The sequence below is a fragment of the Mus caroli genome, unplaced genomic scaffold (assembly GCF_978045245.1).
Source record: "Mus caroli unplaced genomic scaffold, Mus_caroli_1 scaffold_6, whole genome shotgun sequence".
Classification (NCBI taxonomy): Eukaryota; Metazoa; Chordata; class Mammalia; order Rodentia; family Muridae; genus Mus; species Mus caroli.
This window is the reverse complement of record NW_028227261.1, coordinates 46764755-46788400: the sequence shown is the minus strand read 5'-3', so window position 1 is coordinate 46788400 and position 23646 is coordinate 46764755. Positions and strand designations below refer to the sequence as shown.

The window sequence follows — 23646 nt, the reverse complement described above, 5'->3', positions numbered from 1 at the left end:
TAGGAGTTGTGAACTTGCTGCAGGAAGTATGTCACTGGGGATAGTCCTGAGAACTTAAAAACTTAGGCCACTTGAGCTTACATCCTCTGCTTCCTGCCTGCAGTCTGAGATGTGCTGCTCCAGCCACCTGTCTCCTGCTGCCTCCATTCTGCCCTCACGGACTCTTAGCCCCCTGGAACCATAAGTCAAACAGACTTTTTCTTCTGCAAGTTGCCTTGGTCATTGTGTTGTGTTTTAGCACAGCAACAGAAAAGTAACTAAGACATTCTTTTACTGCTCTGTAATCCAACAGAAGCAAAGGAAATCTACACAAATATAGTTATACTTCATTACTTTGCTAAAGCATAGCTGATACAGTTTAAACGTCCCATCTAAGCTCATACACTAAATGTCTGTCCCCAGATGGTACAACAAATTTGAGAGGTAGTAGAAACTTTAAGAAATGGGGCCTAGCTGGAGGAAGCACATCAAAGCCTTTGAACACTAGACCTGATGCTTTGGGTCTTCATGTTCTGCTTCCTATCGGCCATGATACAGCCTCCTTCTCCACACAGTCCTGCCTTGCCTCAGGCTCAAAGTAATGGAGCCAGCCAACCATGTCTAAGTCCTCTGAAATAATGAACAGTTTCTCTCAAATACTTGGTCACCATGATGAAGACTAGTACACTAGCATAATTATTTCATATTCTACCTAAGATGAAGACTATAATGATTATCTACTTAGAAAGTGCTGATATAAGTCTCATATTGTGCTGAATAGCTTCTCATAATTTCCTATTAACTCTTTCTATATTCAGATGTATTTTTAATCTTGACCTATTTATTCATCTGATAAATTTACTTTACTTTTACTACTCTTACTTCTCCCATGTAATGGTTTTTCTTACATACTTTTAAATTCCATAAGTGATATAGTGTGTGTGTGTGTGTGTGTGTGTGTGTGTGTGTGTGTGTGGTGTTGTACTCAAGTGAGTATGCAAGTATGGTCACAGAGGTCAATGGAAGGCTTCTGGTGTCTTCCTTTATCACTCTCAACTTGAACTTCTTTTTACTTCCCACTTCACCCTGTCACTGATTTAGTTACCTTCTAGTAATCCTTCCTTGCATGTGTATTCACCTGCATGTGTGAAAGTGGGTGTGTATGTGTGCATGTGGGTGTATATGTAAGCATGTAGGCATGTATTTATGCATGTGGGTATATATGTGTGTATATGTTATGTGTGCACGTGGGTGTGTATGTGAGTATGAGTCGTACAGCAGCAAGGGATGGTGTCAAATGTCTTCCTCAGTCATTCACCTTATTCTTCTGAGAGAGGGTCTCTCACTGAACCTGCAGCTCACTGACTGGATGGCAACAAGCCTCAGGGATTATCCTATTTCTATCTTCTCAACACTGACATTACACCATGTCAGGCTTCTTTCTTTTCCTTCCTTTCTTCCTTCCTTCCTTCCTTCCTTCCTTCCTTCCTTCCTTCCTTCCTCATGAGTACTGGAGGCCACATTTAGGTCATGGCGGCTTACACAGCAAGCATTGTACTTACTGTGTCATCTCTCCACCCCCAAGTAATTTTTCCTAACTGCCCACACATGATCTGTTCTCCTTCTTTATCTGTTAACAAATTTTTGATCAGGCTACATACACTATGCTAAGACTAGGAAATAAGTAATGATTAAGCTAATCTGGGTTTAATCCAGTAACTGACATAAGGCCCATTGCCCAGAATTGGTCAATGAATTGATGGAAGATGCTAGGATTCTTTTCACCGCAGTAAGAACTAGTAAGGAGTTTAGTTTCTTTTCCCTTAGGAAGTTTCCCAGGTGAACTTGATGGAGTTCAACTACTAATGCAAGACCATAAGACTTGAGATCAAAAGATCTTCCATATTCCTGACTTTGCAGCAAACAAACCTGTGTCTTATAGCTTCTTAAGTGAAATCAATGTTGTATCTGTGTCTAAATAGCCGAAGTTTAGATATTCTTTTTCTTGATGTTAAAAGCATATGACCAGATAAATCAGATGAGACAGGAGGTAGAGATAAATTATTGAGACTTACTATTATTTCTGTAACCTCATGATCTTCACAATAGTCCAGTAAAAACTATTGATACTACTTTTGTATTTAAACTAGCTTTGTTTGTTACATATTATAAAATGAAGGCTTGGTAAATTACATAATTAATAGAAACAAAGCTAAGATTTGAATCTAAATCTCACATAAATTTTCACATTCTTTAAAAAAAATATTTTCTTCATATTTACAATTCTTATTAGAAAACCAATTGTGGGAGCTAGGAGAGCATTGCTTATCCCTAAGTCTCTGCTGCTCTTCCAGGACACAGGTTCAGGTCCCAGCACTCAGCAGGCAGCTCACAAACACTTGTAACTCCATTTCTAGGAAATTGAATATCCTCTTCTAGCCTCCACGGCCCATAGGCATGCATACACATGTGGTATATATACATACGTGCACACACGCATGCACACACGCACAAACACATACAAATAAGTATTTAAAAAAAACAAATTGTGTTACTAACGGAATTTGGAGTTAAGGAATATTAAATTATTCTTATATCCTTAATAAGAATAAAGATCTATATAGCCTTTAAATATCTACATTAAAATCATATAGAAGAAAATATGTGTATGTATTTATAAAAACCCTCAGAACATTTGGTACATGAAAAACTATGTAAAAACAAGTACAAGATCAGGCTTGTGAGATGGCTCAGCAGTTAAGAGCACTCACTGATCTTGCAGAGGTCATGGGGTTCAATTCTCAGTACCTCCATAGTGGCCCGTAATCATCTATAACTCTAGTCACACGGGGTAGAAGGCCTCCCTCTGACCTCTGTGGGCACCAAGCAAAACAAGGTGCAATACATGCAGGCAGAACATTCATTACAAATAACCGTATCTTAAAAAAAAAAAAAAAGGAGTGCAGGATAAATTCTCACTGAAAGTTATTATTATTATTATTATTATTATCTTTTTTTTTTTTTTTTTTTTTTGGTTTTTCGAGACAGGGTTTCTCTGTATAGCCCTGGCTGTCCTAGAGCTCACTTTGTAGACCAGGCTGGCCTTGAACTCAGAAATCCGCCTGCCTCTGCCTCCCGAGAGCTGGGATTAAAGGCGTGCGCCACCATGCCCGGCTGTAAGTAATAAAACCAACCACTGAGCACAGGGATTGGACATCTGTAATCCTTACACTCAGGACTCAGAAGTGGGAGAACTGACTCAAGTGTGAGGATAGTTTGGTCTCTACAAAGAGGTTCCAGATCAGCCAGGGCTACACAGCCACACCCAATAACAACAAAGAGAAGTAAATCACAAGTATGTCCTGAGTTGAAAGAACAACGTCCTTATGCAAACCATGCCATTGATTACGTATCTACAAGTATCTACTAATGTAAAAATCACAAAGTAAATACTTCCTTAATTCTCAATTCTCTTTTCTTCACAGAAAACTGAGATAGCATACTTTCTAACAGCAATAAAAAAAAGAAAAGACACCCACAAACCATTAGTAAGCTCTTATTTTATATAGACACTCACTAAAACTGGGCTTTCAAAGGTTATTTATAATGTCATCTCAAACTAGAAGAATTCACCTAATCATGCTTTAATTTTTGTTCAGCATTACAAAATATGCCAAGTTCCTGAACTGATAAATGCAACGTACCTTCCCACACGCTCTGCAGTGATGCCTCCTTTTGGTGAATGTAAACCGAGCTTCACACTTCATGCAGTTTGGAGCCTGGGAATCTGGTACCCATACTGGTGCCACCTCACCTAGGGTGGTAAATGGCTTTCTTGCAGAAATTCCAAACTGACCAGCTCTGAGATCATTATCTGGACTATCTGGAGCTAGTGCAAGGCATGGCCTACTGGAGATCTCAGCCTCATAAGTTTCTAAATGTTCCCCATTTGTATCAGTTACAGAGATGTTTCCCAGAGTCGCACTGCATGCGTTGACTGCTGAGTTCTCCCCTGGCTTTGCTTTCCCAAGAACATCATTTTTGTTTTTACTATTATTTCCATTGTTTGCAGGAAGGTCATTTTGTAAATGGTCTGATAATGGCTTTGGAATCTGAAGTTTAAGATTAGAAGGTTGTTTGGGTCTTGCACCACCAAAAGGAACACTAATAGATTGCAGGTTTGCTATCTTGGGGGAAGATTGCCCAAGTACTGATGGGATTTGACTACAGAAATTATGTAAATAATTTTTCTTCATTACATTTCCAGTGCTGTTTAAAAGCAGTCCACTCCCTTCTGCATTCTCGTTTCCTCTCTGTTCATAAATATTTGAGTAGCATTCTGACTTGCTCTCTTCTATTTCTTTTTCTTCTGTTACTGAATCTTCTTTGGAGGGTAATGTCTTTGGAACAAAAGATACAATTGGGCTCTGCATTCCATAGGAATCACAACTGTTAGATAGAGGATTTGCTGCTGGGGCATCATTAGCAGTGGAGAAATCATATCCTTCACTCTCATTCATGCAAGTTCCTTTGAAATCTAGATCGGAATCTGCCATCCCAACACACTCACCTCCACTGTTAGTGTCCTCAGGTTGACTACTCTGTAAAGCCATTTGATTTTCTTCATTCACTTGGCTATCACTCATCTCATTTAGCTTCGTTAACTTCCAATTAGTCATCTGAGAGTCATTACCTTCATCTTCATCAGCTCTAGTTTCACTAGACCCAAGGCAGTCTGAAGACTGTTCGCAATTGTCCCTTCCAGATAAAGCAGGAGTATCCGGCTTGAGATTCAAAGATAAACCAGATGGGAGGGAGTCTTCAGCTGTCCTCTCCTCTGCTGGCTCTGTTTTTATTAAGGGCTCTCCACTTGAGTGGGAAAAGGAGTTGGAGATCCCTAGGTCTGTCCTGGAAGAGCTGTTCATGCCAGAAAGGTCCTCATCTGGCATATAATTTCCTTGCTGTTTAATGGCAGGCGCTCCATCCATTCCCTGGGATGAATTAACTGCTAAGCTTGTAACTGTGGATGTAGATGGGTCTCTACCCACATTCTCATCGTCCTTCAATTGTGAAGGGGAAGAGATACTGGTTGCACTGTTAGATGAAGCAGCACAGAGATGATTTAGAGAATCCCTTTCTGGTTTTGGTTTATTCAAAGCATCCATTTGTTTCTCCGAGTTTATACCTTTTTCCGAGGACCCATTCATACTAAAACTAAATTGATCAGTTTGTCTAGTCTCATTATCCAGTGAACAACTAAAAGAATCCATGAGGGATTGACTATTGTAATTATTACAATCCTGCAAATCGCTTTGCAATGTCCTTTTATCGCAGTTATGCATGACAGCTACAACCAGAACATTCTTCTCGTCTGGCAGACAAGTGAGGCTTCCACATTTCTCCTCTCCCACTTCAACGGCACTAAACTGATCATCCTGATTATAGTTTCTCTTAATTAGTTGGTCTTCTGTCACAGCATTTTCATCAATCCACATGGTGTCAGTCTCTGGATTTAGACTACAGTCCTGTCCGTTAGCACAGGGATCTTTGCCCTCCTTTGTAAGGGGAGCTGAGCCAGCCAGAGAGAAGACTTTCAGCTGTGGTCCTGTCTCAGAAACTGTAGGTTCATTCACACTGGCTAATGCAGGGCTAAAAGACAATGGATGAGAAGAGGGATCTAAAATCTTATTCCACTTTGTATCCAATAAAGTAGGAGAAACTGTTTCATCTGAAGGAAAAAAAAAGTAATTATAGTAAGTTTGTTGGTAACAGTAAAAGCTACTTAGGGCTACCTGACAAATATTTCCAGCTATGCTTTGGAGAAAATGTCCCCAGAATATTACAGTATCTAATCTTTAGCTAGACATAAGAAAAATACATTTAAGACAATGCCCTATAATTATCTGTCAACAAATGGTAATGCCTCAGAACATTTCAAATAACAAAGTTGGGCAGTGGTTGTGCATGTCTTTAATCTCAGCACTCAGGAGCCAAAGGCAGGGGGATCTCTGTGAGTTCCAGAACAGCCAGAGCTGCACAAAGAAATCCTGTCTTAAAAAACAAACAGCAAATGAATTTTATGTCAATTTAATTGTGTTATTAGATTGAGATAAGCAATAACACAATTAAATTGACCTATATACCCAGGAATGGGAAAGGAACTTTGGATTGTCTGTGTATAAGACAAGGCACAGACAATGAACAGTAGTGGAGACTAGTAACTGAGTGAGAATTTTTCTATGGAGATTAAATGCTCTCTAGTCTACATGTTTGGGGTGTGGGTTACATGTGTACCTCCATTTGCTAAATCTGTACAGTAAACCTTGTAGTCTTGGGAGCCTGAAGTGGAAGAACAACTGAGTCAATGATTTCAAGCCATCTTGGAAGCAAAGTGAGACTGTCTCAAAACAGACAAAAACAAAAACAAACCACTAACCTTGTGTAATAAAATTTAGGTCTTTTAGTGAATATAAAGTTTATCTGAAAAAGCTTTTAAAAAAAAAAATGGGCCTAGAGATTTGCTCAGTTATAACAGAGCCTAGCATTCACTAAGCCCTTAGTATGACATCGTGTGCTGCATAAACTGAGTGTGCTGGCAAATACCTATAATCCTAGGGAGGTGAAGGCAGGAAGTAGGAAGCTGGAAGATCAGAAGTTCAAGGTCATCTTTGGCTATATTCTGAGTTTGAAGCTAACCTGGGCAATACAGAAAATCCTATGAAAAAGAAGGAGGAAGAGTAAGGAGGAGAAAGAAGAGGAGGAAAAAGAGGAGGAGGAGGAGAAGGAGGAGGAAGACGAAGAAGAGGAGGAAGAAGAGGAGGAGGAGGAAGAGGAAGAGGAAGAAGAAGAAGAAGAAATGGGGAAATGGCTCAGTGGACAAAGGTGCCCCTTTGTGTAAGCATGAAGACCTAAATTTAGCTGTAGCACTTATATAAAAGACTAGAGAGGCACAAGCTGGAGCATGGTGGCATACAACTGTAACCCCAGTGCTGTGGACAGTACATATAAGCCGATTCCAAAGGACTGCTGATAAGCCAATCTAGCTCAAAAGAGCAAATTCTGGCAGCAGTTTCCTTCTAGATGGTGCATTGTTCCTTTCTCTGAAGGGGTGTTTCCTACAGGGATTATTAAAAGTGTGACTTAAGGAAAAAAAGTGTAGAGGTCACCGAGGAAGTGATAAGATGTTGACCTTTGGCCTCTACATCCACACAGGCAAGAACATCTATGTTCATAAGCTTCTGTAAGTGCTCACTTGCGCTCTCTCTCTCTCTCTCTCTCTCTCTGTCTCTCTCTTTCTCTCTTTCTCTCTCTGTCACACACACACACAGAGGCACACAGTCACACAGGCACACACAGGTGTGTACACCAAAACCTCCAAAATGTTTAAAATGAAACAGAGGTGCAGACAAAAGGAAGTGTACGGATTACTGCTGATCATGAGTTATAGTGTACTGTTTTGTTTTGTTTTGTTTTGTGTGAGACAGGGTCCCTCTATATAGCCCTGGTTGTCCTAGAACTCACTATATAGACCTGGCTGCCCTCAAACTCACAGAGATCCACCAGCCTCTGCCTCTCAAGTACTGAGATTAAAGGCATGCACCACCACAGCCAGTATAATTGCTAAATATTTAGATTTTTCACATAAGGATTTTTTAAAAAAGTTTAATATGTGAAATTCTGCTTGTAATAATGTTATAAATTAAGCTCATATTTATATTTTTACATAAGGACATTTGGGAAAATAGTATTTATTAAATCAATTTCTAGTATATCAATAAACATAATTTCATCTATTTTATTCAAAATAAATTCTATGATAGGGTAAATGAGCCTGAGTTCACTAAAAGGAGGAAGACTAGGTTGTAAGCATTTTATCCAAAGTAAGGGATTTGCAATTAGGGAAACCAGGAAAAACACACCACCAAATATAAGACTAAAGAGAACAACAAATAAATTAGTTTGGGTCAAGAAAATAACCAGCCCACAGAACAATGAAATAAAGTAGCACACATAGATAGCAAAGCCACAGACCTTCAGATTGTTTAAATAGGCTTAGAGATAGGGATATAACTTAGTTGATAGAATGCTTATGTAGCATTCATGAGGTCTGAGCTTGATCCCAAACACCACACAAAATCAGGCCTCAGGGAGCACACCATTAGTAGGCACTATAGAGGCAGAGACAAAAGGATCAGAAATTCAAGGTAATCCTCAGCTCCAGGACAAGTTCAAGGCAAACACAGGCTACCAGAGACCCTGTCCTGAAAAAAGGTCAGGTGGTGATGGTGGTGGAGTATGCTTTTAATTCCAGCACTCTATAGAGGCAGAAGCAGTCAGATCTCTGAGTTCAAGGCCAGCCAGATCTACAGAGTAAGTTCCAGGACAGTAAAGTAATCTTAAAAAATACCCCAAAAGGATGGGGGATAAGTATCTCAAAAGAAATGTGTTTCTTAGAAGAATAATATTAATTAATTAATATTATTGAAATAGGAATGGTTAAGTTTTACCTGTTACTTAGACATGTCAGTTACCTAGTGTAGTTCATCGGTGATACAGGGTGTGTGTGTGTGTGTGAGTTTCATTCTGTTGACAAGTTTCATGTAGATTATTCTGGCCTCACATTCACTATCCAGCTAAGATTGTCTTTGAACTCCTGATCTCCTGTCTCCTTCAACTAACCAAGTGCTGGAATTAGGCATGCATCATACCTGGGTTTGGGGGTGGTAATACAGATTTTATCTATGTAGCCCTAGCTGACCTGTAACTCACTATATATGAATCAGGCTAATCTTGAATTTGTGATGATCCTCTTGTCTCTGGCTCTCAAGTACTAGGATTGTAGGCCTGGACATTTGCCATATATTTTCCCTTTAATTAGAAAATAAAGTAACAAGAAATGAGAAATTACCTTCATGAAATTGTTTTAAACATTAAGTTTAAAATATTTAAGTATCTGGCACATAATGCTAAGAGATGTTATTTCTTCCTTTAAATATATTACATATTATTGTCATTACATCATTACACCTGGGTTTTTTTTTTTTTTGAGATTTATTTCATTTTATTTTATGTATGGATGTTTTTGCCTGCATGTATCTCTGTGTATCACTTGCATATACAGTGCCTGTGGAGGCCAGAGGAGGGCATCAGATTCACTGGGATTGGTGTTACAGACAGATATGAGGCACCACAGGGGTACTGGGAATGAACCTGAGTCCTCCTTAAGAGCAGCCAGTGCTCTTAACTGCTCAGCCATCTTTCCAAACCCCTCATTTTTTTTAAAAAAAGAACTTCATAGTCTAATTCTCACAGTCTCCATATCATAAACCCAAGTAGATTTCCCAATGTAAATCCTCACCTTCATTTTGTTCAAATTCATCTAATACCTTGTCCAGGTTGTAAGCTTCTGCTTGGAAGTAATTCTCCATCAGTGAGGAAACACTGCTGAAGAGACTTAGCTAGACCTAAAAAGTTAAAAAAAATTGAGAGACAATTTGAATTATTAAAATATAATTTAAAGATCATGGGTATACAAGGAAGAACAACAAATCTATTTGGACAATGATAAACAATATTAAGACCTTCAGGTCTAGAAACTTATAAGCTAACAATTACCAAAACACAGTCAGCCTCTGTATCTGTAAATTCTATTTATAGATTAAACCAATGATTGATGGAAAATATTCAGAAAAAATTTGTGTATGTTCCAAATATGCATCTTTCCAGTCACTTTTCCCTAAGCAAAACAGTTAAACAGCTACTTCTTTCGCACTTTATCTTAATAGTCTAGCAATGATTTACAGAATGCAGGATGGCATGAACAAGTTATATATAAATACTCCATGGACTCTTGGGCCCACAATGGTACTAGGGCCACTTCTCTACGAATACTGAGGTACAAATGTAGAACTATAATAAGCATAGAAGTAAGACTTATTTAATAGCTTATACTTCAAAAGATAAAGTACAGATGTTGGGAAGAAATCATTTTCATTAGGATAAAGTTACATTTCTCCAAGAAAGGGGAGTGTTCATAGCTTCTGTTAAATAAGAAAAAAATGGTAAAGTTCAAGTACAGGCAAAGGATATTAGTTTTAATTTTAAGGATGACTGACAATTTTTTTAAATCTCTCCTTTTTAAATATAATTGTTAAACTTGCCATACTGTTGACCAAAAAACATATATACAAGATATTCTAAATTGTTGAATTTAGCAGAGTGCAGAGTAATAGCATAGTAGGAGTTTTTAAAATGCTACTTATTATTCCTTTATTATTTAAGTTTTGGGTTTCTCAGAGTGTCAAATCCCACACTGGAGCCCAGGCTGGTCCATACTCCTGAGGGCTTGGATTGCTGTTTTAAGCCACATCAGGCTTACTCATTATTCCTTTTCTAAGTGGTTCAAATGTAGATTTACCAGTGAAAATGGGGAAATGTTCCCAAGACAGGGAGGTGTTCCACAGCAAGAATACCCTTGACCGTCTCTTTAAACTAACTGTAGCTTTTGCTATGTGTCCATGTGTTTGTGTAGATGTGTGTACACAGCGGCATGTGAGTGTGCATGTACATGCAGCAGGTTCAAGTGGAGGCCAAAGGGCCAATACAGGGTGTCTTCCTCAATCATTTCTCCATTGTGTGTGTATGTGGGGGGGGGGAGGTATATGCACATGTATGTGTGAGTGCAGGTGTGCTAATGTCATGACATACATACTGGAGATAATCCTGGGCACTAGTCTTTGATTGCTACCTTGTCTAAGGCAGGGTCTCTGTTGATTTCTGCTGTGTACACAAAGCTGGCTGGCATGGGAGCATCCAAGGATTTTCCTGTCCTATCTTCCCTCTGCAGTACGAGCATTGGGATTATATCTGAACTCAGACACTAGCTGTACACAGCAAGCACTGTACCCATGGAGCTGTCTCCTCATTACGCTAAAGTACCTGGTGATTTATCATTTGTGGTGAGTTGCTATTAAAATTGTTTGCTATTAATTTTTCTACTTAACATTGTTTACTATTGGCTAAATTATAAGGGTTTCATGATAGGATTAATTATTAAAGCTTGACTATACCACCTCACACACAATAGATGTACAATAAATGTCAGTCTGTCAGTCTGATTATTTGCTAATCCTTCTATCCCCTGCCTTCCCTACGGAGGCTACCCCTGCTGTCTCTGAGGTCTTAAGTCTTGAGACCCTGGTTTCATTTTCAAACACCTGTGGTTTCCTGAAGTCTTGAGGGAAAGGTAGACTTCTTCCTACATAAGTTAGGATTTATGTCAGGATTTTTGCTAGCCTTCTTATCAAAAATGTCCATTTTATGCAAATTAGGACTTCACTAAATTCACAAGTGTATTTTGTAGAGGAATATGATTATATGATTACTTTGCCTTTTTTTTTTTTTTTTTTTTTTTTTTTTTTTTTTTTTTTGAGATAAGAGTTTCTCTGTGTAGCCCTGGCTGTCCTGGAATTCACTGTGGAGACTAGGATGGCCATGAACTCTGAGATCTGCCTGCCTCTGCCTTTCAAGTGCTGAGATTAATGGCACCATTAATGACTGCCTGGCCTGGAATTTTTTGAAAAGAATTTTTACCTCTGGAGTGTCTCTACTGATGAGAAGTGTTTAGAAACGCTGCAGAATTGTAGCCTTGAGTCCCATGGAGAGCACTGCTTTGACTGCTGCCTTTATGTCCTCTTCCTGGGACCTTCCTTCTGTGCCACAGTGAACATGCATAAACTTTTGCATCATATATTACTGGGCATCTACTAGGCACTATTATTGTCCCAGCCACTAGATACAGTGACAAATAAAATTATGCCTCACATCTAAAGCCCGAGGTCTCAGGGGAAAAGAATGAGTCAACTTAAAACTTTTAAAATGGGGCTGGTGAGATGGCTCAGCGGGTAAGAGCACCCGACTGCTCTTCCGAAGGTCCAGAGTTCAAATCCCAGCAACCACATGGTGGCTCACAACCATCCGCAACGAGATCTGGCGCCCTCTTCTGGAGTGTCTGAAGACAGCTACAGTGTACTTACATATAATAAATAAATCTTTAAAAAAAAAAAAAAACTTTTAAAATACTATGACTAGTACTAATTGATATATGATTAAGAAAGAGTTAGATGTACCACTATAACACCATTGCTCAAATTCATGTTCTTTTTCATGCTAAGGTTAACAGTAAGTTGATTATAAAAGGGAGAAGCCAGCACTAGTAGAGAAATTAGTGTCAGGCCATAATTTAATAGTTACTTCAAAAACAAATAAACAAAAAACAGAGCTGGCGAGATGGCACAGGAGCTAACAGTGCATACTGCTCTCACAGAGGACTCTAATTCAATTCCTAGCACCCATGTCAGGGGGCTCCCAATTGTCTGCTCCATGGGATCCAACACACTGTCCTGGATTAAACCTGTCATTTCAAGTGTTTAGGAAAAAAAGGCAAGAGGATTGATCACAAATTGGTAGTGATCTTGAACCACATAGTGAATTTCAAACTAGCATGGGCTACCCAGATTTTGCCTCAAATTAATTAATTACTGTCTTGCTCTGAATTAAAGTAAAGTAATTTTGAAAAGTTGTACTGTTAGATGCTGGTACTGAGGCAAGCAGTGTATATCCATCAACCTGTACTCACAGATGTAATCCATCTCTCACGTTTACTGTAATAGAAAAATAAAACAATAGCTTCTGTACCTGTCCCCTTAAGCAGTCTTCTCTGTGCTTGCTCATGATGCCTGCTGTGCCACTGGCCAGTGCTGCTGACCCAGAATGACTTCTCTGATCCTACAGAAAAACCACAGTGCTTATTACATTTGCTAAAACAATAAGCTCTAATTTTCATCTTATAAACCTTCTAAAGCCAGACAAATAAATGTAACAAGTCTAAACAATAAATTATAATTACATATTCAGATTCAAAGACCTGCTCTGCGTGGAAGGCAGCCACACACACATTTATTGAAGAAGGCAAAACTTAAGTGTCAGGAAGGAATTAAAAACTTCTCTGCTCTCCACACCCAAGTTCATCCTGGAGAGAACTGGTCTCCCAGGAGTACTGACACATAGGCTTGCAGGAGGGATGACACAGTAAAAGACAGCAAGACCAGCTAACACCAGAGAGATCCAGATTGTGAGAGGCAAGGGCAAGAACATCAGCAACAGAAAACAAGGCTACTTGGCATTATCAGAACCCAGTTCTCCCACCACAGCGAGCTCTGGATACCCCAACACACCAGAAAAGCAAGACTCTAATTTAAAGTCACATCTCATGATGATGATGATAGAAGACTTTAAGAAGAAAATAAATAACTCCATTAAAGAAAAACAAAAAACACAGGTAATCAGGCAGAAGCCCTTAAAGAGGAAACACAAAAATACCTTTAAAAAATTACAGGAAAGCACAAACAGGTGAAGGAATTGAACAAAACCATCCAGGATCGAAAAATGGAAATAGAATCAATAAAGAAATCACAAAGGGAGACAATCCTGGAGAAAGAAAACCTAGGAAAGAGAACAGGAGTCACAGACGCAAGCATCACTAACAGAATATAAGAGACAGAAGAGAGAATCTCAGATGCAGAAGATAACATAGAAAACATTGATACAACAGTCAAAGAAAATGCAAAATACAAAAAGTTCCTAACCCAAAACATCCAGGAAATCGAGGACACAATGAGAAGACCAAACCTAAGGATAACAGGTATAGAAGAGAGTAAAGATTCCAACTTGAAGGGCCAGTAAATATCTTCAACAAAATTATAGAAGAAAACTTCCCTAACCTAAAGAAAGAAATGTACATAAACATACAAGAAGCCTACAGAACTCCAAATAGATTGGACCAAAAAGAAATTCCTCCTGTCACATAATAATCAAAACATCAAACACACAAAACAAAGAAAGAATATTAAAAGCAGTAAGGGAAAAACATCAAGTAACATATAAAGGCAGACCTATCAGAATTACACCAGACTTCTCAACAGAGGCTATGAAAACCAGAAGATCCTGGGCAGGTGTCGTCCAGACCCTAAGAGAACATAACTTATAACTGCCCTTAATTCTAGTTCCAGTGGATCTGATGCCCTCTTCTGGCTCCATGGGAACAAGACACTCATGTGGTAGACATACTTACATGCAAGTAAGATATGAATACACATGAAATAAAGATAAATAAGAAATAATTCATAACAATAATGAAAGTTAAAAGACTATAAGTGCCACAAATAATGTTTCAATTCATTATCTGATATCTCCTCTAAAATACATCTAACTGCATACTCTCTTATACAAAAATAATTTTACCATAATAGAGAAAAATACCTAATTCTTTTATATAACAGGTCTAATGAAATGTTACTTGTATTTTGGAAACTAGCATGTATTCACTATATAAAATAATGAGTGTCACGGAGGGATTCGTGGCTCTAGCTGCATACGTAGCAGAGAATGGCACAGTCAGTCATCAATGGGAGGAGAGGCCCTTGGTCCTGGGAAGGTTCTATGCTTCAGTATAAGGGAATGCCTGGGCGGGAGCGGGTGAGTTGGGGAGCAGAGGGATGGGGGAGGGGATAGCGGATATTTGGAGGATAAACTAGGAAAGGGGGATAATATTTGAAATGTACATAAAAATAATATCTAATAAAAAAAAGAAAAAGATAAAAAATCCAATGAGTATCATAACAAAAACAACTTCTCTGCATGTTCATTGCAGGAGATAATGCATAATAAAAAACAGCAGCAGGCAATTTCTTTTCAATGACTGTAATTGTTGATTCTTAAAGACACCATTTACTTTATGTAACAACAGGTCCTTCCGAAATCCAAAGTTAAGAAGAAAACCCCTACCTCACAAAAATGTCCTCGCAAATCATTTTCAGCCCCTCCGGATGTATCCTGGATGTTCTGAACTTACTATGTAAATCAGGCTGACCCCGAACTCATACGAAATCCACCTGTCTCTGCCTCCCAAGTGCTAAGATATGCGTGACACACAAAATTATTAAAGTGAGTTTAAAAGTTTCCTGCTGAAATTTTTATTGCCAAACAACTGTTTTCTCTCCAAAAGGAGTGTGTCTGTATCCCAGACATACCTCACTGCCTAAAAACAGTGGATCCACTAATGCATGTCTTAGTCAGGGTTTCTATTCCTGCACAAACAACATGATCAAGAAGCAAGTTGGGGAGGAAAGGGTTTATTCGGCTTACACTTCCTTACTGCTGTTGATCACCAAAGGATGCAGGACTGGAACTCAAGCAGGTCAGAAAGCAGGCGCTAATGCACAGCCATAGAGGGATGTTCTTTACTGGCTTGCTTCCCCTGGCTTGCTCAGCCTGTTCTCTTATATTACCAGCCCAGAGATGGCACCACCCACAAGGGGCCTTTCCCCCTTGATCACTAATTGAGAAAATGCCTTACAGCTGGATCTGATGGAGGCATTTCCTCAACTGAAGCTCCTTTCTCTGTGATAACTCCAGCTGTGTCAAGTTGACACAAAACCAGCCAGTACAATGCACTATATTGAGTATCTCTGTTAATAATAGTATGTCAAAAGCAAAACTTCCTCAAATGCAACTTCCTTTCTCTGAAAAAATAGGACAATATCCATAAAGTTAGAGTAGTCCAACTTGCATGCCTCTATAAGTTTCTCAGAGATAATTTTTAATTTTTTTAAATTAATTTATTTTTTACACTCCATATTCCATTTCCTGCCCCTCCATCCACCTTCCAATTGTTCCACATTCCACACTTCCTCCCCACTCCCCTGTCTCCACGTGGATTCCCACACCCTCACCCCACCTGACCTCTAAACTCCCTGGGGCCTCCAGTCTCTTGAGGGTTAGGTGCATCATCTCTGAATGAACACAGACCCAGCAGTCCTCTACTGTATGTGTGTTGGGGGGCCTCATATCAGCTGGTATATGATGTCTTTTTGGTGGTCCAGTGTTTGAGAGATCTCGGGGGTCCAGATTAAGTGAGACTGCTGGTCCTCCTACAGGATCACCCTTCTCCTCATCTTTCCACCTTCCCTAACTCAACAACAGGGGTCAGCTGCTTCTGTCCATTGGTTGGGTGCAAATATCTGCATCTGACTCTTTCAGCTGCTTGTTAGGAGGGCAGCCATAATAGGTCCCTTTTTGTGAGCGCTCCATAGCCTCAGTAATAGTGTCAGGCTGTGGGACCTCCCCTAGAGCTAGATCCCACTTTGGGCCTGTAGCTGGGCCTTCTTTTCCTCAGGGTCCTCTCCATTTCCATCCCTGCAATTCTTTCAGACAGGAACAATTATGGGTCAGAGGTGTGACTGTGGGATGGCAGCCCCATCCCTCACTTGATGCCCTGTCTTCCTGCTGGAGGTGAGCTCTATAAGTTTCCTCTCCCTACTGTCGGGCATTTCATCTAAGCTCCCTCCCTTTGATTCCTGAGAGTCTCTTACCTCCCAGGTCTCTGGTACATTCTGGGGGGTCCCCCAACCTCTTGTTTCCTCAGGTTGCCTGTTTCCACTTTCTGCTGGTCCTCAGGGCTTCAGTCCTTTTTCCTCACCCAATACCAGATCAGGTTCCCCTCTTCACCCCCATCCACTTTCCCTACCAGATCCCTCCCTTCCCCCCCACTTGTGATTGCTTTCTTCTCTCTCCCAAGTGGGACTGAGGCTATCTTCCAAGAGAGCTCATCTGTCTCCTTCCTCTACACTTGGACAAACCTTTGTGCCTACATCTATTAAGATCTTAATGTAGAAAACACATAACTTCCAAGGCCAAGCCATCAAAAGTGAACCAGCTTCTACTTGTTCTCCTGGGCACACTCACTCTTTGAAGACAGTTATCATGTCAAGGAATCCACACAAGAAGGCCACATGTAGATGATCTAGTACCTGAGGACTTATACACGTGAATGGCAAGGCTAAAGATATCTCTAGCTTCAGTCACTTCCTAGCTACAACTTTGTGAAGATCTTTTTTTTTTTTTTTTGAGATTTATTTATTTATTTCATGTATGTGAGTACACTGTTGCTGTCTTCAGACACACCTGAAGAGGGCATCAGATCCCATTACAGATGGTTGTGAGCCACCATGTGGTTGCTGGGAATTGAACTCAGGACCTCTGGAAGAGCAGTCAGTCCTCTTTAACCACTGAGCCATCTCTCCAGCCCCTTTATGAAGATCTTAAGGACCAGTTGACTAAACCCAATCAATTGCTAGAAACATAAGAGATAATAATTACATTTTTGGTGTAATTCATTATATAGGAATAGATAAATAGAATTTCAAGTTAGTAATTTGTTATTCTCCAAATACAGTATTTCAAAGCAAAAGCTTCAAGAGGGACAGGTGTAAATGAAGTCTAAGTGACTGCAGCCTTTCTTTTAATTATTATATGTAAGTACACGAGCTGTCTTCAGACACACCAGAAGAGGGTATCTGATCTCATTACAAATGGCTGTGAGTAGGCTGGTGAGATGGCTCAGTGGGTAAGAGCACCTGACTGCTCTTCCGAAGGTCCGAAGTTCAAATCCCAGCAACCACATGGTGGCTCACAACCACCCGTAATGAGTTCTGATGCCCTCTTCTGGTGTGTCTGAAGACAGCTACAGTGCACTTACATATAATAAATAAATAAATCTTAAAAAAAAATGCTTAAAAAAAAAAAAAACCACAAATGGTTGTGAGCCACCATGTCAGTCAGTGTTCTTAACCTCTGAGCCAACTTTCCAGCTCAGCCTTTCTTTTATTAAACGATTTTGCTCTAACTTCCAACTTATGTGACTCAGTAAAGCAAATCTTGAAAAACCAAAGTATGGTGGCTCACTCCAGCACTAAGTTAGACTGTCACATGTTTGAGGTCAGCCTGGGCTTCCTAGTGGGTTCCAGGCCAGCCTGAAATACAATGTGAGCCCACACCCTTGGTAATTATAGTAACAGCACGCAGTAGCTTAGGTCTCTGAGGATCCAGTTTAGGAAACGTACATTATTCAAGCAAGCAAAAAGCTAGATTGGGGGTGGGGCGCTCTAGAAAATACTTTTGAAAGTCTCATTGCCTTTCAATGCTCCCTTCTTTCCAGTTTATTTTAGTAATTTTTATAGACCAACACACAAGAACTTGCCTAAGTAACTTAGAGCTCCTTACCAGGTATCTGCTGCATAACCACCACCACCACCACCACCATCTCGGTGGTTTGAATATGCTTGGCCCAGGGAGTGGCACTATTAGGAGGTGTGGCCTTATCAGAGTGGGTATGGCCTTGTTGGCCTTGTTGGAAGAAGTGTGTCACTGTGGCTTTGAGAACCTCCTCCTAGCTGCCTGGATGTCAGTCTTCTCCTGGATGCAGTTGGATCAAGATGTAGAACTCTCAGTTCCTCCAACTGCCATGTTTCCTGCCTTCATGATACTGGACTCAACTATAAACCTGTAAACCAGCCACAATGAAATGTCCTTTATAAGAATTGCCTTGGTCATGGTGTCTGTTCACAGCAATAAAACTTTAACTAAAATGACAATCATCATCTCCCCATCCCAGGACTTGAGTGCCATTCTAACTATTCCTCTTACCTGTCTCCATTCAATAGAACTCCAAGTCTTGTCAGTCATTCTTTTCCAACACATTCATTTTACTCAGTTTCCTCTGTCACCTCCCATGCTTTCACCATCTTTCATTTGTCCAGAATCTGAAAGATCCAAACCACTCTGCTTCCATTCCTATTTGGTGTCCTTCTACACTGTTCCATACACGTATCAAATTTTATTATTTTCATTCTTTTAAAACTTTTGTTACATCATTTATTTATGTGTGTGTGGGGGGGGGGGGGGTGAGCACCAGAGGACAACTCATAGGAATCCGTTTTCCTTCCACCATGTGGCTTCTGGGGATCAAACACAGACTGCCTTGCCTTGCAGCAAGCTCCTTTACAAGCTGAGCCATTTCACAACACCCCTGCTTTCATCTAAACAACATTCCATATTAGACTGGCCATACTTCCACAGCTGGCAATGTTCTTTGATTTGGCACCTTCTCTCTAGTCTCAAATTCTTACTCTGTGCACTATTGATCTTGATTAATGTAAACATTCAATTGTCCATCTCCACTCCCCAGAACATGGTTTTATATCAATCGATACACTGCAGCATGGCAGGCCTTAAGAATATTATGCTAAGTCTAACATGTTGCATATTTTCTCTCTCCCTCTCCCTCTCCCTCTGTGTGTGTGTGGTGTGTGTGTAGCCATGGATGACTTTGAACTCCTGATCTTCCTTCCTCTGCTCCCCAAGTAAGTGCTGGGATTACAGGAATGCACTATCACATATGACATACAGGGTTCTGGGAATAAAACCCATTGGTGCATGCCTATAATCCCAGAAACTGGAGCGTTGAGACAAAAAAAAAAAAAAATTCATGAGTTTGAGTCTACTACAGGCCAGAGAGCAAGACACTACCTCAAAAATTATAATAACAAAAGGTAACATTATGAGTGTGAAAGTCCAGCTACAAGCGTTCGGCTGTATCAGTATGAAAGGATCATCATGGCAAATACATAAAGACAAAAAGTGGGACAAGATTGCCAGGTACTGATGAGAGGAGGAAATGGGAAGTGACTATTATTACTAGTTAAACGTTTTTAGATGTAATTTCATGCATGTGAGTGTGTTGCCTGAGTGTATATATAGGCACCTACATATACACTGAATATAAGAATGCCTAGTGCCTCTGAAGGTCAATAGAAGGTATCCAATCTCCTACAACCGGAATTACAGATGTTTATGAAGCACCACATGGGTGCTGGGAACTGAACCTTGGTCCTCTGCAAGAGCCTTTAACCCTTGAACCATCTCTCTAGCCTTGGAAGTGATTTGTTTTGGGGAGTTTTGTTTGTTTGTTTGTTTGTTTGCTCTGAGACAGGATTTCTCTGTGAAGCCCTGGCTGTCCTCAGTCTATAGACCAGGTGCCTTGAACCCAGAGACCTGCCGGCCTCTGCCTTCTGAGCACTGGAACTAAAGGCTTGTATCACCAACACTCAGCCCAGGAGGTGATTATTAATAGGTACTGATGGTGATGTGATGAAAATGTTCTCAGATCAGACAATCCTGATGGTTGTACGACACTGAATTTATTGAAAAATATAAAGTATACACAGAATGTATATTTTAAAGGAGTTGATTTTATGTTATATAAATTATATCTAAATAACAATCAAATATTTTTAATAACAGTACTTGAATTAAATCCCTGTACTATATAAATGAATGAATGAATGAATGAATGAATGAATGCCTTCACATGTTACCTTTTAGGCCTAAGTCTGGAATAGGGGCCTACCTTTTCTCCTGTGATTTTACAATAATTATAACATTTATCAGCCTGGTCATGATTTCTACTTAATTGATTATCTTCCCTTCCAGACTCCTAATGTTTTTCAGGATAGGAATTGCTCTTATCAGTTTGATTATGGCAGATAACACCATTTATGGCATAGAATACATATCATTATCTATTTGTGAAACAAACTGAAAGATTTCAAAGCATTTCATCTAAGAAATTTCTAACATAAAGGATCTCAAGAGTTGTGCAATAATTGTTAAAATTTTAATGCATTTAGAATTCTAAAACTTATGAATGCCAGCATAAAGTAATGGTTTGCATATTGAAGCTTAAATTATATTTAATCAGGTATTGTGCTTTCTACCTACATTCACTACATTGACTACTTTGAAAAAATAGTATGATTCAAGACTGTAGCAATACACATCTTGTAAGAGCAGGCCTGGGATTTTTAACCAACCATCATAAGCATATCATATACAAGTTGTATGCTTAAGCCATGTGAACTCTTTAATGATCAGTCAGTGGTGCAAAGGTTCCTGCTATAACAATCTAGCCAATTCAAGCTTTAACTCGTGTTCTAGTATTTAACAGTTGGTGTTACTTTCACCAAGTCACTGAACTTCTTTGAGCTTCTGTTTCTTTATAGTATATAGTATATGTTTGTTTATATATATATATATATATGTGTGTGTGTGTGTGTGTGTGTGTGTGTGTGTATGGAAACTAAAGTTTGTAATATATACACACATATACATATATATTATGTAATACATGTGTACACACACTTTTTTTTTCTGAGACAAGGTTTCTCTGTGTAGCCCTGGATGTCCTGGAACTCACTCTGTAGACCAGGCTGGCCTTGAACTCAGAGAGCAGACCTGCAGAGCACTGAGGTTAAATGCACACACCACCAACACCCAGCTACATAACAGTATATTTTTAACAATGAAGAGTTTTACTTGGTAAAAGGAACTTTACATGAAGTGCCTTGTGGAGACTTTATACATAATGCTTAATAGATGGTAGCTATTATTTAGCAACTTATTATTTAATAAAATTAACTTATGTGAAATATTTAAAACAGAAAGACAAAGTGTAATCTGAATCATGAAACCAACCAATAGATTGGTTATTTATACAACTAATCCATTAGGATCCTTAGTCTTAAATTGAAGTCAGGACAATGAAACACACAAAAAACAAAAAGGTAACCTTATTGTTCAACTTTTAGAAAAGGCTAAACTTGATCCTAAAATGACACATTTTTAGATATCCAAACTCTCAATCACAGTACCCCAGGAAAAATGAGATAATCTCTGAGAAGAGCTTTATTCTTGTAGCTCAAGATCAAAATATATTAAGGAAGCAGGATCTGGGAAACTGACATTGTTGCTGTTCCACGATCTCACAGGGCTTCAATTTCTAGCACCATTCACAACCATCAGATTCTTAATCAAGAGCTATAACTGCTTTCAACTAGAACACAATAAGCAAAAGACAGAACAGTCTAATGAATATTGGAAAATGTAGCTTATAACAGGTGTATGAAATATATACAGACAACAAAGTCCCCTCGCCCCATCTACTGTGAGAACGAAAACCATTCTCAACAATCAGACTGCCGACATTCCAGAAAATCAATCAGAAGGAGTACACAGTCATTGTGAAGGGCCCCAGGGAAACTCTGCAGAGGGACTTCAATCACATCAATGTAGAGCTGAGTCTTCTTGGGAAGAAAAAGAGGCTCCAGATTGACAAATGGTGGGGTAACAGAAAGGAACTGGCCACGGTCAGAACCATCTGCAGTTACGTTCAGAACAAGATCAAGGAGGTTACACTGGGCTTCTGGTAAGATGAGGTCTGTGTATGCTCCCTTCCCCATCAACAGTGCTGTTCAGGAAAATGGGTCTTTAGCTGAAATCTGAATTTCTTGGGTGGAAAATCCATCTGCAGGGTTCAGACGAGGACAGGTGCTGCTTGTTCTGTCTCTCAAGCCCAGGAGGGTGAGTTAATCCTTGAAGGAAATGATGCTGAACTTGTTTCAAATTCAGCCGCTCTGATTCAGCAAGTTAAAAACAAGGATCTCAGGAAGTTTTGGACAGCATCTATGTGTCTTGGAAGGGAACCATGCAGCAGGTTGACAAGTGAGGCCTCAGTTTCCCAGCTCCAGAAACAAGATCCTGATTACCAGTACAATTTGGGCTCTTTGGGGACAATAAAACATATATATTGAAAAAACAAAACAAAACACAAAGTCTCCAGTATAGCCACTGATTTGAGATCAGTATTAAAAGAAAAAATGTTTAATTCTCGTGTCTGGAGTACTACAACCCTAGACCATTTAAGTAAATTTGCATATATATAACACTGAGTCAGAAATCACTGAGATATAACATCCTTGGGATGGTTAATTTTACATAGCAATTTGAGCCAATGGATGCCTAGGCATCTGATTAAAGATTGTGTCTTGTTATGTCTATGAAAGTGCTTTTAAAAAACTAGCAAGTCCATTGGTCTGATTAAACAACACTGTCTATCAGCTTCTAAACGCTGACACCATTGCATACACTAGCAAGATTTTGGTGAAAGGACCCAAATATAGCTGTCTCTTGTGAGACGATGCCGGGGCCTAGCAAACACAGGAGTGGATGTTCACAGTCAGCTATTGGATGTATCACAGGGCTCCCAATGGAGAAGCTAGAGAAAGTACCCAAGGAGCTAAAGGGATCTGCAACCCTATTGTTGGAACAACATGATGTACTAACCAGAACCCCGGAGCTCTTGTCTCTAGCTGCATATGTATCGAAAGATGGCCTAGTCGGCCATCAATGGAAAGAGAGGCCCATTGGACTTGCAAACTTTATATGCCCCAATATAGGGGAATGCCAGGGCCAAAAGAATGGGAATGGGTGGGTAGGGAAGTGGGGGGCGCTATGGGGGACTTTTGGGATAGCATTGGAAATGTAATTGAGGAAAATATGTAATAAAAATATTAAAAATAAAAAAAAATAATAAAAAAAAACAAAAAACAAAAAAAAAAACAACACTGTCCTTCCCACAGTATATATACATGCATATACATCATGAGATTTTTGAAGCCCTTGGCTCATGCATTATGAAGTTATATATCCATAATCTGATGACTGGTTATGTTTCTTTTTTTAAAAAAGATTTATTTTATTTTATTTTTTAAGATTTATTTATTTATTTATTTATTATATGTAAGTACACTGTAGCTGTCTTCAGACACTCCAGAAGAGGGCATCCGTTACGGATGCTTGTGAGCCATCATGTGGTTGCTGGGATTTGAACTCTGCACCTTCACAAGAGCAGTCCGCGCTCTTAACCAATGAGCC

At 39.5% G+C, this 23646-nt stretch overlaps 1 protein-coding gene across 2 annotated transcripts in view; it reads right to left on the bottom strand.

Annotated features, from left to right (window-relative positions):
• Positions 1-23646, bottom strand: part of Zfyve9 (zinc finger FYVE-type containing 9) — a 145906-nt gene that overhangs the window by 70157 nt on the left and 52103 nt on the right. For both annotated transcript variants that reach the window (XM_021160572.3, XM_029476023.2), the window contains exons 2-4: positions 12676-12765; positions 9338-9443; positions 3684-5707 (exon numbers count right to left, since the gene is read on the bottom strand). In XM_021160572.3, the coding sequence (XP_021016231.1) occupies positions 3684-5707; positions 9338-9407 (2094 nt within the window). In that variant the 5' untranslated portion in view covers positions 9408-9443; positions 12676-12765. The remainder of the gene's footprint in view (positions 1-3683; positions 5708-9337; positions 9444-12675; positions 12766-23646) is intronic.